The sequence below is a fragment of the Anabrus simplex genome, chromosome 1 (assembly GCF_040414725.1).
Source record: "Anabrus simplex isolate iqAnaSimp1 chromosome 1, ASM4041472v1, whole genome shotgun sequence".
Lineage (NCBI taxonomy): Eukaryota > Metazoa > Arthropoda > Insecta > Orthoptera > Tettigoniidae > Anabrus > Anabrus simplex.
Window position 1 is genome coordinate 1,071,974,396 of NC_090265.1, and position 16,706 is coordinate 1,071,991,101.

Consider the following 16,706-nt stretch of genomic DNA (forward strand, 5'->3'; position numbering starts at 1 on the left):
CAGTCCCGGTGGTGAAAAAAATTCATCATTAGAATGTTGGCCGGAAGGGTAGGAGAGGTGATGGTATAAGTTACAATGTCTAATCTCTAGACTGCCTGCCAAAAGCCTGTATTCAATTCCAAACATATCCGCAGCGATCATATGCAATGAGGGCATATGACGCTGTTGATTATGATTCGTTCGTCGGATGGCGACGTTAAGCCTTGAACAGACCCGTTTGTGTTATTCTACAGGAGTAGACGATGTGCCTCTCCCTACCTCATTATCTCACATGCAGACGAGCAGGTCACCGATGGACGTCAAATAGAAAGACCTGAGAGACGAACATGTCCTCGAACACTCCCGGCACTAACGGCCATACGATAAAAAATCAGAAAGCTGACTTCGGAATATCAGAGAAACAATAATGTACATTGGAAGTGGAGAAGTGAGATTAATGAACCATAGGTGGATATGAACGTTTATTATTTTTAATCTCCACAGAATATGGCTCGGAAGAAGTCCTTGCCCTTATCCCCCCTTTCCTATGTGGTTGAGAGTCTGAATGTACGGACGATGATATTAGATTTTAGGCTACATATCTATTTCTTCTCGAGGGATAAATTAACACTAGTTAAATATCTTCTCGTTTTATATATTGATAGACATTTTACGGTGCTTAAAATGCCTATTTTGCTCATTGTGACCTTTTAAAATTTGGAGCCTAAAAATGCCTACCGGTATTTCTATTTAGTTAATGAGGGGTTTTTCCAGCAGTGGAATGGAAAGTTCTGAATAATACCTTGTAACAATCTGATTATAGGGAGGAGGAGCTGCCTCTGTGGATCAGCGGTAGAGTGTCGGCCTCCGGATCCCAAGATAGCGGGTTCAAACCCGGCAGAGGTAGTCGGATTTTTGAAGGGCGGAAAAAAGTCCATTCGACACTCCATGTCGTACGATGTCGGCATGTAAAAGATCTCTGGTGACACATTTGGTGTTTACCCGACAAAATTCATTAAATCTCAGCCATAGACGCCCATGAGAGTTTCGGTTTACTCGGTCTGCCATCTAGTGGGGGCCTGGAGTAAAACGGAACGTCGAAATTGACGAGCAGACAGCCAGATGGCGTCAAATTGAAATGTCTGCACACGGTAGCTGAGGCCATACGATTATTATTATTATTATTATTATTATAGGGAGGAGGAAATTATAATTGAAGGGCATGGTAAAAACAAAGTGGTACAAGTTACATTACAAACATCTGTACAAAAATCAATATAAGTCTGTATATGGTACTGTTTTTAATTATAATTATTCCACTTGTTTACATACATATCTCCAGTACGAAAGTTTTATCGCATTTAGATAAGAAATCACTTACTGTATGTCACATTTCTTCATTTTTTCACTTATACCCAGTGGCGGTTTCGGTGGCAATACCGCCGTACCATGGCCGTATGGTGTAAATTAAGACGCAAACATCGTCGTCAGACTTTTCCTTCAATTCAATTCGAATAGCCCGCCAAACGCATCTGTCTGGTAAAGCTATTAAATAAATATCATTTGCTTTTACGTCGCACCGACACAGATAGGTCTTATGGCGACGATGACGGAGGAAGGGGCTAGGAGTGGGAAGGAAGCGGCCGTTAATACCTTAATTAAGGTATAGCCCCAGCATTTGCCTGGTGTGAAAATGGGAAACCACGGAAAACCATCTTCAGGGCTGCCGACAGTGGGGTTCGAACCCACAATCTCCCGAATACTGGATACTGGCCGCACTTAAGCGACTGCAGCTATCGAGCTCGGTGTCTGGTAAAGCCATTTGCCTCGGTTTCAGCCTTACTTCAGAAACTCGAAACTGTGCCAAGTGTTGGTTGAAACGGTTGGGGCCTAACTTGATCCAATAGAATATCAGTAGAAGAACATTCTATGTGAAATGCGGCCATTAGACGGCCTTTGGTGCAGCTCTTTTCAGGCACACCCCCAATGGAGGTGAGCTGCATATGCCCCCCTGCCATTCTTAAATTTCTGGCAGTACCTGGAATCGAACTGAAACCTCTGAGTACGGCAGCAAATAGAGCTAACCGTTGCATTACGGATGAAGACATAAGTCTAGTAATAACTGGCCAGTGGGGGTAGTGAGTTTTAGACTTTTGAAATAACATGTAGCGTTTTTGCACTTGTAATTTAGCGTTGTATAGCATGTTGAAGAAAAATATAAAGTTTGAATGAATTTTAAGAAATAGACCAATGTGACGTCTCTTCATAATATTCACGTGAAATTAAGATTAAATTTGCATAGAGCTAATAGTAAAATTAAAGTACACTCATTGTAAAAAAATCATTTAATTTAAATGAATATTAGCTAAAGCATAACAAATTAAAGAAATAATATTGATTAAAAATCAAAAAACAAAAACTCAAATATAATTTCATGTTCATAAATCAGTGACACTGTTAAAGTAAACCATAGATCATACGTAAACATTTTGTTCTATGATTCGTGTTCTACTACCACTTACAATTAAATCTACTGAAATATTTTTCAGTAACCTGTGTAATAATCTTGGTAGAACCACAAACATAATGCAAACTGGCTATTTGAGATTAACAGTCAACAGCATTTACAGGCAGTCCAAGGATGCACAACCTCCTCTGTTTAAATTTCCAGAAGAACAATAAAAGCACAAGTAAACTTTTATATGAAAACAAATACGATATGGTTTCACATATCTTATTTTATTATAAATTTCACATTTTATCGCATTTTCCAAATACATCAAAGAGTGATTTCCAAGTCATCAATCGATCTGTCACCACAGATCTGCATTTAGGGCAGACGCCCAAGTGGCAGTTTCCCTATCTGTTGTCTACCTAGCCTTTTCCTAAATACCTTCAGATAATTTAAAAATGTATCAAATATCATTTTTAATGTCTTTTTCATTTTCAGGTTTTTTCGTAGTCAAGATACTTTTAGGTCATTTTTCTTTATTTTGCATTTTGCACAGTCATTTTCGGATCGGATCAGTCCATTATAATTGCAGCTTTGTATGAAACTACGTCGAAGAGCTCAACATTTAGTTGCGGAACTAAGAATATCTTTGTACATCCCTAGTTGTATGTAATTATGAGGTGTGTATTAAGACAAACACAAATACCTAGTTCCCGAGCCAGAAGAACTAACCAGACACGACTAAAATAAATGACCCTGCCGCGAATAGCGAGCGTCGGACAGAAGGCCACTACGTTGACTATTCAGGCATCGAGCCCGACATTATTATTATTATTATTATTATTATTATTATTATTGTTGTTGTTGTTGTTATTATTATTATTATTATTATTATTATTATTATTATTATTATTTCCACAGCCTGATTCCTGTCATTCGACTGGGTCAGGAATGGAATGAATGAGTAAGCCCCATCTAGCGGCGAGGATAGGAATTGTGCCGGCTGCCGAAGCCTGTCGCACTTCTCTGGGGTAATGATTAATGACTGGCAGATGAAATGCAATGATATTGGAGAGTGTAGCTGGAATGAAAGATGACAGGAAACCCGGAGAAAATCCTGCCTCGCTCCGCTTTGTCCAGCTCAAATCTCACATGGAGTGACCGGGATTTGAACCACGGAACCCAACGGTGAGAGGCCGACGCGCTGCCGCCTGAGCCACGGAAGCTCCATTATTATTATTATTATTATTATTATTATTATTATTATTATTATTATTATTATTATTATTATTATTATTATTATTATTATTAGTGTGAAATGTGGTAAGTACTCCCCTATTGTCTTCAAAGATTAAAATTGGAATAACTTAGCATTTCTTCACAGAATCCATCAGATGGCTGGTAGATTTTAGTCCCGCAATTAACGGGACAGTAATGATAGAAGGTGCCAAATGCGGTGCGCTGGGTAATGGAGCGATAAAACCATTGTTCGCCTTTCTTCCCACATCAGCCACTAATGTGCTAATCAATTGCCATCCCTGTTGTATGGATCCCCAGGGAACAAGGTGTTCGTTTCGCGATGTTGTACTCGCAGCGGTATGGTGCTGTGTATAAGTTACAAGATTGCTACAGGCTCGTATACACCAGAAAACCCTCTCAATGGTTCATGCCCTCACGAGAAAATGCCAGTGCTATTGTTCTGAGCAGGCTATGAATGTAAATTCGTTGTCTTGAATCCTTGCTTGTTTAAATCCGGATAATCCGGAATACTTACCATAGACTATATCGCAATGATGATAATAATAATAATAATAATAATAATAATAATAATAATAATAATAATAATAATAATGTCCGGCTAAGTGCCAGATATGAACATATTTTGATACTAGGAGACTTTAACACCAACATGCTAAAATGCACCAATGAGATCTCGCAACTGACCAACAATTTTACATCTTACAACATGACGATATTTCCCTTAGGACCGACGTATCGCATCAGTAAAACCCACATTTTAATTGATTTTATAGTAACAAACAATCCCGACAAGATCATAGCACTGGACAACTTTCCATTTCTAGAATTTCCCATCATGACGCTGTAAGTTATATGTTGTGTATTCGTTAAAAATCTGTAAATATAACCAGAAAACTGTCACTTTCAGATATTTTAAAAACATTAAGATTGGTGCCTTTATTGAGAATGCTCTTTCTACGCTATGGCACACTGCTCAGCGCCTGAATGATGCTCCTTACTTTAACTTTTGTTTTCACTGTACGACAGACACGCCGCACTGGACCAATACATTTGTGAACAGATGACTCTGAGAGATAAGGGCTATAAAACCTACCGTAAAGATAGTTCAAATGTAAATTTTGAGTCTTACAAAAGACTAAGGAACAAAGTAAGACAAATGATTCGTAACGCTAACATTCGCTTCGCCCACTCTCGGCTTAACGACACAGCTAAGCTGTGGAGATCAGTTACAGATATGTTTAGGTAAGGCTCCTGAAAGGACCGAACTAATTAATAGCATATATATTGAGGAGCTCAGCAGCCACTTTGCGACAAGACCAAGTCCGATAGAAGAACAAAGTAAAAAAAAAAAATATTTTAATTAAATTAAATGTGATCAGAAACCAAATATTGAACTATATTTCTCTCATGCCACACCCACTCAAGTGAAGCAAGTATTCCTGTCTATCAGCTCGCGCTACCAGTACTGGCTGTGATAGTATTAGTTTTAAGGTGTTGAATAATATAGCCTACTAGATATTATCCTTCTTACCTTACTCGCATAATAAATATATCCCGTATGACTGGCATGTTTCCTTCGCAGTGGAAAAAAGCTATTGTTATCCCGATCCCAACAATCAAACTTTAGCTGACGATTTACGACCTGTAAGCGATACCGTATTATCTTTTCTGTCAAAATTCTTGAACGATTGGTTCATAAGCAAATTATGACGGACGTAGATAAGAACAATTTACAGTATTCAATAAATATCAGTCAGGATTTCGCCCTAGCCACAGTACTACAACTGCTGTGGTGAAAGTAATTACCGGTAATGATACAGAATGTGCTATGGATAATGGCCATCTAACAGTTTTAATACTATTAGATCTGACTAAAGCCTTCGACTGCGAGGATAAGATTTACTTCTGGCAAAATTAGAATCGTTGAACTTTTCATCCAATGTAAAAACGTGGATAAAATATTTTCTGTCAAATCGTAGTCAATGTGTTTACATCGCGGAAAGAACACCCTCCTGGAAGCAGGTTGAGACAGGGACGCCTCAGGGTTCTGTAATTTCTCCTCTTCTCGTTTCCCTTGATATTAACGATATTTCACCAAATATTGAAAACTATAAGTATCATCTATACGCAGATGATTTTCAGGTCTATGCTCACACAAAAGTAACCGGTATTCACGAAGCTACGCTATATGTAAAATTAATCAAGATCTTGCGCGTGTCAATATGTGGACTAAACTAAACTGACTCAGAATGAACCCCGTGAAATCTCAGACTATAATAATAGGTACATACAAGATATATTATCACTTAACGAACGTAGATATACCCCCAATAACGTCAATAATAATAATAATAATAATAATAATAATAATAATAATAATAATAATAATAATAATAATAATAATAATAATAATAATAATAATTTCGTGTGGCTATTTGTAGCCGAGTGCAGCCCTTGTAAGGCAGACCCTCCGATGAGGGTGGGCGGCATCTGCCATGTGTAGGTAACTGCGTGTTATTGTGGTGGAGGATAGTGTTATGTGTGGTGTCTGAGTTGCAGGGATGTTGGGGACAGCACAAACACCCAGTCCCGGGCCATTGGAATTAACCAATGAAGGTTAAAATCCCCGACCTGGCCGGGAATCGAACCCGGGACCCTCTGAACCGAAGGCCAGTACGCTGACCATTCAGCCAATGAGTCGGACCCCCAATAACGTTGAATGGCATCATTATCCCTTTTGTAAACAAAGTTAAAAATTTAGAATTAATACTGGACAAAAACCTTGACTGGACAGAACACACAACAGCTATATGCCAATGAGTATTTCTCCCTTCACTCGCTTAAAAGAATGAAAAATTTACTTCCTTTCAAGGTCAGAAATCTGTTGGTTCACCAGCTAATAATGCCCCGGTTTGACTACTGTGACGCCGTGTGCAACAGACTCCCTAATACTCTCACACTCTCTAACAGATTTCAGAGAGCTCAGAATGCTAGAGTCCGCTTTATAATGAACATTCCAAAATTTCATCACATAACTCCTGCATTCCATGAGCTAGATTCGGTTAAACTAAACTAAACGAGTGTTGTAGCTATCATTCGTTGCTTCTACTCCACAACATAATATACAGTAGGTACAAGAGACACCCTCTTATCTAACAGATTATTTCCAGTTGCTCTCAACCATTCATAACATCCCAACCAGAGCTGCAGCTAACCCATCCGTCAAAATACCAAATCGCAGATCCACCCTCAACAATAATTCTTTTGTTGTGAGTACAATTCCAACGTGGAATTTGTTGCCCAATGACCTAAGGGACACTCTATCTGAACCGGTATTTAAAAAGAAATGTTGGCAGCGGTACTTGGACAAATCAAGTTGAGTGTTGATACAATACGAATTCTGCTTCCCTGTTTTGTTATTTCATTCGGTGTGTCTCTTTCATCAAAATTAAGGCCATTTTAGAGTTAGCTTTACCAAACTTTGTACACACACACCAGTACATGGGTGTCAGAGGAATGTTTTCTACAAATATAAAAATATAATAGTTAATTTTTCAAATTTTGAAAATTCTGTCATAATGTAAGGAAAATGTACTCAAAAACTGTCTTTGCTATGAACTTGAATTTTTGTATATACCTATATGGTACTAAGAAATCACTTGAAAATTTCTGCAGAACAGAATTTGTCTAAACATTTTTGTTTTTAAGAAATTATATTTCCAATTGAAGAAAAAATTGACCTTTTTATAGGTACCATACCTATATAAATGCATGATTGGTTTCCAAATGTATTTAGGAAAAAATTGTCAGATGCTATTATATACTTAGTTATTTAAATTAATTGCACCAAAATTTCAGTCGAATAGCCCTAGTAGTTTAGGAGAAAATGTTCCTTACATGTTGAAATATGTAATTTATGGGAAATGAAGAAAGAAAATTTGACATGTGATTTACTAGAAACAAATAATTGATGCTGGCCATAATCATATTCCTCTTCTTGTGACTCTTATAAACCTCTCCTTTTAACCTGTTTCATTTGCCTGGTCTCTTTGATGAGCATTTCCCCTGATAGTTCTGAAGCAGCAATGCATTGGTTGTCTATCTTTCTCAGGATTGTCAATGTGTAAGTACCATCATCAAAACCAAGCCTTTTGAGGACCTTGATTCTTCTGTTATTTCCATCATTGAACACCAAACATGCATCATTTGCAGCAATGTTAACATCAGAAGCAGCAAATTTTGTTTTTGGACACCTTTGCCATAGTAACTGGTTGTAACTCTTAATCGCGTTTGAAATTGGAGTGTGCTAGAATCCGAAATGTGGGCTTGATAGCATTCATCACAACTTCATGTTTATATGTTTATGTTTATATGATCTTCCTTCTGCTTGTTCTTGTTTAAATTTGCATCAATTTATACTGGAAAGAGTATGCTTTGCATGTAGAGTGCTTGTGGAAAAATATTGCCCGCACTGCTTTCTGCATGGCTTTGACATCTCCAACATTGTCTCTTATGGCCTTGCCATAGTAAACCTGCATACTGTGTATTTCTTTATCTGTGATCCTGTGTAAGCCATCAAGTGGTTTACCATTTTCAAGCTTTTTGCCTTTCAGTTCATGCTTTAACTTCAGCAGTCTATTGTCAATCCTATTCTGAATGTGCCCTACACATTCAAGTTTCTTGATTGGAGCCTCTGAACCATAAGGTTCACTTTTAAAGACAGATTTGAAAGAGGAGGAATCTCCATCTCTTAAATATCTTGTGTATCTTACGTTGTGACGTGTCTGGCTCCAAAGTAAAATTAGTTTAATTCCAGCTGGTTCCTTTCCACCACTCGTACCTCAATGTCTGACTGTTTTGGGCCCAAAACATGTCATGTTTCTCCAACCACCTTTCTCCTTCCATCTTCAGATGGTTTCCTCAAGGCACATGCACTGCTGTATTTACTCATTACCTGCAGATCAAGAATTTTCAAGTATCTTTGCTTATTGCAGAGGTGGCATACTGAAGGGAGGTGTAGCCAAGCTTCATCCAAGTGTCATCACATGAAATGTCCAGATCAGTAGTAGGACAATCATTATCTACAAGTTCCCTGTTCAAACTACCTCCTTAACTGCACATGCCTTACTCTCTTTACTTTCTATTTCTAGGGCACCAAGAAAGTGATTTTTGAGTGTAGTGAACCTGCTTGATGGTGGTGGCATGCTCATCAAACCACAAAAGAAATTTGTGCCTTCCCTCCCCACCCACACGAGCATACAGCGGAAGTTGTCATGGCCTTCTTGATCATGCAGCAAGACTTGCCTCAACTTTTGCCCATCCAATGGACAAATAGTTCAGTTTTATGTCATGATGACTGCCACAAAGGGGGCATGATCTTGTGCACATCCAAACAAAATATTAGTTTGTAGACTGAATACCATCACGAAACTTTGGGAATATATTGTCAAAGTATCTAACTAAATAATAACACTGTTTTCAAAAAATTGCATTTATGACCCAACATCGCATGTGTCCCCCCTTATTGACTGTGTTAGCACTTTATATTTCTGCAACTTCATTTGCTAAGTTGCCTGAATTCTTGAACTACTTCGTGGCACATGCATGATGTATAATGTTACCAATAAGATTGCTCTTTCCTTGTAGTCTGTGGATACCAGTACTGAACATCCAGTTGTTGTACGTCTCACTAATTATTATTATTATTATTATTATTATTATTATTATTATTATTATTATTATTATTATTATTATTATTATTATTTATTCCAGTGACGACACCGGCATTGGTGGGCATCTGCCTGGGTGCTACCCTCTTCCTAGTGACCGTAGCGGCTGTCACATGCTTTTGTTACCGACGACACACGCGCCTGGTGGGCGGCAAGAAGGGACTCCGAGGAATGGGTCCAGAGAAGCCTCTGGCCTTACACCAGTACCGCAGGCCAACAGCAGTGAAGAGCCCTGCTGGCATGGGGGTGGGGACAGGCACTCACTACCTCAAGAAGAGCCCCAGTCCTACCGGTGGGACACGCTCTCCTCCAGCAGTGAGTATACTGACACAGTTATTATTTAAATAAAGGAACAAATGAGCTGTTTCGAAATGGAGTCCTTCAAAACTGGCTACTATTATTACCTATTCAAACAAATTGGTGATGTCTATTTTTACTTCCTTCTGGTATTTAGGACTGATCATCATTATCCCTCTGTTCATAATGTCATACAAATTATAAAAATAAAGTTCCCGGTGAGATCTGTGTTTGTGAGAACTAATGTAGAGAACCATGGATTAAAGTTTGATGAGCTTTTTGCTTTGTATAGAGCATTTATTGAGGACTCTTTAGGTGTATTAAATATTAACCTACAACAAAGATAGCCAAACAATTGTGATTTTAGAGAAGGAAGTCAAAGGAAATCTGGCCATCCAAGTGCTTTCTTGGCTTGCACTGCCTAAACTGTCAATGAGTGATCCCAAGTATGTGTGGAATAATTGGAAAGCTCTACAAAAGAAACTTGGTGATGACATATAAGCCTACCCATCTAAAAAGGAGCCTTCAATAAGCATTTATATGTTAAATCATATTTTGAGATTAATCACGTAATCCTTATCAAAATAAATTACTTGTTCACCTCTATAATAAAAAGTATCCGTTACAGTATATAATTTGCATGAATGGTTTAGAAGTTATCATTATTGTAGTGAAAGTGCAGGAATGGTTTAAATATCAAATGGGAAGAAAGGAGTGAGCCAACAGACAGGTGACTGGAAGGGCCCTGGAAAAAAGTCACCAGAAAATCTTGTAAAGCCATCACCATAAATTCAAAATTGTACCCGAACGAAAACTGCAGGGGCGTATTCTCCTTGAATGCAAGGCATTCATTGCATGCATTATGATAACACAAAGAACTGTCTGATTTACAATTTTAGGTTGTTTCAGGTCAAATATTAACGATTTCATCTCTCAGAAGTTCAAAAGGTCCGCGCAACTGTACTAGTTCCGTTGCTTGATTACGTGTGGTGCTGGTGTAGTCTCGCCGTCGACTCCACTCTCGGAAGAAAGAGACAGCAAATGTAGGAGTTACGGACGTAAGGCATTCGATCTTAAAATTGCATTCAGTGGCAGACGTAGTTCTGAAACCCTCCGGACGATTTCGCTGCAATTGAAACTTGGTCAGAATTTGTCACCCCATACCCGTGCTACCCTCTGCCATCTGTTAGCAACTTCGAGAAGTCGACATGTTTACAGCGAACGGAACACACAGATTACCCCCCAGCGAGAACCCAAGGTGACGAAACTGACCAATGCCACTGGTATTAACGATGGATGAGTCTAAAACGGATATAATTGTAAATCAGTTTGAAAAGCCATTTACTGGCCGTTCATTTGATGAAAAGATGCAAATAGTTAAAGCCGCGAGACCTCTACCTTCCTTCGTAAATTTCTTCTTCTTCTTCTTAATCTGCTTACCCTCCAGGGTCGGCTTTTCCCTCGGACTCAGCGAGGGATCCCTCCTCTAACGCCTCAAGGGCAGTGTCCTGGAGCTTCAGACTCTGAGTTGGGGATACAACTGGGGAGGATGACCAGTACCTCGCCCAGGCTGCCTCACCTGCTATGCTGAACAGGGGCCTTGCGGGGATGGGAAGATTGGAAGGGATAGACAAGGAAGAGGGAAGGAAGCGGCCGTGGCCTGAAGTTAGGTACCATCGCGGCATTTGCCTAGAGGAGAAGTGGGAAACCACGGAAAACCACTTCGAGGATGGCTGAGGTGGGAATCGAACCCACCTCTACTCAGTTGATCTCCCGAGGCTGAGTGGACCCCGTTCCAGCCCTCGTACCACTTTTCAAATTTCGTGGCAGAGCCGGGAAGCGAACCCGGACCTCCGGGGGTGGCAGCTAATTACACTAACTACTACACCACAGAGGCGGACCCTCGTAAATTTAAAAACAGAAAACAAGAATTGTGTACGCACGTTCAATCCAGAAACTTACAGTAAAACTGTTTGGCTCGAGTTCACCTACATGTAATTGGGGTGAGTAGAATTGAAATTTACTTAATACATTGTGTTAACTGCATGGTTACTAGTTGCATGCCTCAGTGGAGATTCCAGGATACGCCACTGGAAAACTGACTCATGGTGGGATTCGAACTAACCAGTCTCGTGAGTCCTTGGATAGTGAACATCGTTGTGCACCCTATTAGTTATTCTAGTCAACTAATCCACTGAAAGAAGAGGCATTTGTTATCAATGAAATTAGTTTAGGTTCCAATCTTAAATTATTCTACATATGCCCTCAGTATGTTTGACAGCTATATATAAATTATAGCTATGTATTGAATAGGTGGAAAACTTTTCTGTTTATAATTTATATGTAATCCCAGTTCAATACGGACCAACAACATGAAGTTCGTAACCCTTGATATTTGGACAACTTTCAAGTTGGTGACCTTACACTATGCTGAGACTGTAAAGAATCAATTGTTTGTCATGCATCCACAATCGTCGGTAGTTTTTGGCTCTCATGAGTTTGACCGTGTCTTCTCTAGTTACACTTTTGATTAAAATAAGTCAGATTACTTCACAGATAACCTTCAGTCAGATATGACAGAACTAAAACTGTCTCTTTCCTACTTCCCTAGAGACCAGCATTATTAACACTGTTGAGTATAATAACTTATGTTCCTTCTAGCGTTGTGCATCATCCAGTTTAAATTTTCTTTGAATATTTTGTCATTCTTTTGTATTAGATTTTCGGGTAATCAATAGTCTATACATGAAATGTCAGATTGATGCTTTTAAGCTCAGTATAATAGACACAGTATATTTTGGGATTTTTGCCATGTGAAAAGTACTGTATATTAGAATATTAGAACAGTTGTGGTCAGTCAAGAAAGAGGAACAGTCTCAAGAAACGTAAAGTTCTGCCACCACTGTATGACACGGAGTGCCAAATTGAAAGATTTTGTTACCTCTGCCAGACTTGAACCCTGGATCTTGAAATCCAGAGGCTGCTACTCTAGAGCTGTTCAGCAGAGGAGACTGATAAACTGTACATTTTTAACACGGATATGTTTTGGGCTGGGGGTCTGTCTGGAATCAGCATCAATTTAGCATAGACAGAAAACCGACATCATGGTAACTAGGAAACCACTGTTCATCATCTGTCTACACTAAGTTTTCATCATATTCTTCCTCACGTTATTGCCATGTGCCAGAACTCTGCCTTCTACAGTATGGTATATACAGAAGGTACAAATCAGTAGCATAGGCCGGATTGGCCGATGTCGGGGGTGGGTTTAGAGCTACAAAATGATGATAGAATACAATTAAGGTGCATGCATGACTTTTCATTATAAGGAAACTGATACAAGTGAATTATGTTCATGTTCAGATTACAGTGCATTACAAAATCTTACATTAAAACACACAACAACAAGAATAAGATCAAGGACAACAGTGTTACTGGTGTGCGAATATTTATGGCCATAAAATTGTGTGCTAAATCACCAACCATTTTGTTGGACGTAGAGCTTGATAGGTGGGCTACAGTGACAGTCCGTTTGACCGCCGTGTTCATCCCAACCAGTCCAACAGCTGATTGTATTGTATCATGGCAAGGGCAGGGGCAAAGGAAGGGAAGAAAATATGAATTAATTCAAGTGAAGAATGCTGAATTTCATAATTTCTATTACATATGTATTGCTTAATAAAAAAGGAAAATAATGACACTAGCAGACATACAGTATGTAAGTAACATCCAAGTTCTCTATTAGATTGACAGCATAGTGTTTACACAGATTTCATGAGCTTGTAACTGATTCTACTGTAGGCTATATACTGTGCATGTACAGTACGTAAGTTATGTTTTATTTAGAATAGATGACAGCGCTAGTTCACAAGTTATTCGATGCCATATAACACTGAATGGAAAGAAGTCTCTCGGACATCTGGCTAATTATATAAATGATTTCTTTCTATCCCTACCATCAGTAGCAGCGACTAAGGGGGGCGAGGTGGGGAAGTTACCCCACCCGCCCCCTCTCACTTTCTGGAAAAACATTACATTTTTATTCCATTTTAGCCGGCTGAAACTAGGAATTACTGGAATTATTTTTAAAAAATTACGAGCCCTGTTATCTTGTCAGCTTCTTTCTTTAATTCTTTCTTTCTTTCTTTCTTTCTTTCTTTCTTTCTTTAATTATTAGCGGAAATACGCACAAAATGTCGTTCGTCACAGCTAACCGATTTGCATAGCACCTCATTAAGTAGTGGAGACGTTGCATGTGCTATGAAAAAGGGTAGCAGGGGTATGTCTTTAGCCGAGATCAAGGACACTGAGGTATGATTCACCGATAGTCGCGCGCATTCATCCGTCTGGCAGTCTCTCTATTATCTGTTTGTTTCTATGTATGTAGTCAAACACTAAATGATTTTTAATTGTATAATCACGCCATACTTCTATTTAATTGTAATACATATGTATATAGGGTTCCTTTGGTGAAAGTTTTATTCTGTAGTCTAGTATTGAATCAACATCTCAAAAACTGTTATTACCACACTTAAATTGGTAAAACCTGTACCTCTCTGTGGAAATTCACCGAGAGAGCATGAAAAATGTACCACTTTGTAGCTTTTCTTCCAGTTTACATGCATATACCCCCCCGCTAAATCACACTTTTTGTTGTCCATAATTTTTTTCGACCCCCCACTTTTAACTCCCAATTGCCGCTACTGTCTACCATACAAACTTGAAAACGCTAATAAATCAGATGTATTACCAAAACTCCCAACCTTTGTGCAAAACTCTATGCAATTAACTCCAGTAACAGAATTGGAAGTTCTTAAATTCATACAATCTTCGAAGACCGGGCGAGTTGGTCGTGCGCGTAGAGGCGCAATTGCAATGAGTTGATACTCATGACCATAGTAACCCCAAAAAAACAAGATAACTGTACTATTGTTTATAAATTTGCACTTTTAAGGTACAAAACAATTTCTTATAAAGATAAAATTACATACATACATTCACAAGGAATAAACAAAGGTAAACAACGCTTTCAGATGACATTTAGAAGTGATGACCTAGGAGCAACAATGAACAGTTTAGCCAACTGTTATTTTTGTCAAAAAATAAGTGTTGAAACAAATGATAGTCAGAAAAATGCATTTCAGGTTAGAATCACAAGTTTTCCCTTTCTGGAAAGAAAAATGTGCATAGATTGGAGGGAAATTTGAAAATTGAAATTTTAAAAATATATAATATATAAATAAGCTTCAATAACATTTTTCCTCAGTTTTGACCATAGTCACCCCTGGGACCGTTGTCACCCCGGCTGACCACTAGAAAATGACTCACTGATGAGGTAAGTTAAAGGCTGTACCAGATAAGGAGCACATTTTTTAATGAGTTTTGTGGGAATTTCATCTACACCTGTAGAAGTTTTATTCTTCAAAAATTTTTTTTTTTGCTAGTTGCTTTACGTCGCACCGACACAGATAGGTCTTATGGCGATGATGGAACAGGAAAAGCCTAGGAGTTGGAAGGAAGCAGCCGTGGCCTTAATTAAGGTACAGCCCCAGCATTTGCCTGGTGTGAAAATGGGAAACCACGGAAAACCATCTTCAGGGCTGCCGACAATGGAATTCGAACCCACTATCTTTTGGATGCAAGCTCACAGCCACGCGCCTCTAACCGCATGGCCAACTCACCCGGTGTACTGCCTGCCTGGTGACCATGATGATTAAGGAGTGAAGTCTATATGGTCTGACATCATGGTTAGTCGGTTCGAGTCCTGTTGGTCAAAATAACTTTCACCATCAGAATGTTGGCCAGCAGGGTAGCGGAGGTTGTTTTGTACCTTAAAAGTGCAAATTTATAAACAATAGTACAGTTATCTTGTTTTTTGGGGTTACTATGGTCATGAGTATCAACTCATTGCAATTGTCTTATGGGTTATATTAGATTACTCTTGTTAAATATTGTATACAATTAATATATTTATATTTTATTATTCACTTGTTTCTTTCATACTTTATGTTTGTGTCCTTTTTATTTCAGTGTTAGTGGCAAAATGGTGAGGTCTGTCCTAGAAACTGACAGTAATTCTTCAGTTGTTAGTGACATTGCTGATTCAGTTTTAAATAAGTTTCTTGGAAGAAATGCATTATTCAAAGTAAAGAAATGGCCCCAAAAGAAAGAAGAGATGTTTTGTTGAGCCAGGAAAAAGTGCCCCTTTGGAGGATATTGAACCTTGTCCACCTCTTCAAGATCAGTTTCAAGCAGGAACAAGTGGTGAAACATCAGTGCTACCAGTCTTCAGAAAGAAGCAGAAAAGGCATATAAAGAAGATTCATCAGACTCTGAAAATGATGTTGAAATTCATTTAAATGGAAGTGATGAAGGAAGTTGGGAAGAGATTAAAGTATGAAGAAGAAGATAATGATGAATGCTGCAGGAGACTATGTTCTGGTTGAGTTTAGTACCAAAAAAACAAAACTGGATTACATAGTAAAGTGATAGATAATGATGGTACTTGTCAAGAAGATGAAGTGAATGTTACATTTCTTAGAAGATGTCATGAATATTTTGTGTGACCAAAGGAAGCATACATTTCTGTTATCAAATTGAAATTCGTAAAATACTACCACCTCCAGTTGAGAAGAGGTGGGGGTAAGCTAAGCTTCTATATAAAATTTACTGGCTTCAACTTGAAATGAGACAATTATAAATGAAAAGGACAAATTAAACACATTTTGAAAATTTTTCTTTAATGTTTGTCATAATTGTAATTTTTTAGCTTTAGACTATAGTTAAATATAAGATTTCTTACATCAATATGCTTGTAAAAACATGTTCTGTTTGACCATTGTCACCCCCTACTAATTCCTGCATATTTAGTAACAATTCTTGAGTGATTTTAATATATGACCATAGTGTCCCCACCCCATGGGGTTACTATGGTCACTACATTTTCAGATGTGAGACAATTACTGGATGTTCGAAAAATTTATCTTAGT

The 16,706-nt window shown here is 38.4% G+C and overlaps 1 protein-coding gene across 2 annotated transcripts in view; it reads left to right on the forward strand.

The window, feature by feature from the left end:
* Syt4 (Synaptotagmin 4) overlaps positions 1 to 16,706 on the forward strand; it is a 413,267-nt gene that overhangs the window by 322,573 nt on the left and 73,988 nt on the right. For both annotated transcript variants that reach the window (XM_067137157.2, XM_067137158.2), the window contains exon 2: positions 9,464 to 9,735. In XM_067137157.2, coding sequence (XP_066993258.1) covers positions 9,464 to 9,735 — 272 coding nt within the window. The remainder of the gene's footprint in view (positions 1 to 9,463; positions 9,736 to 16,706) is intronic.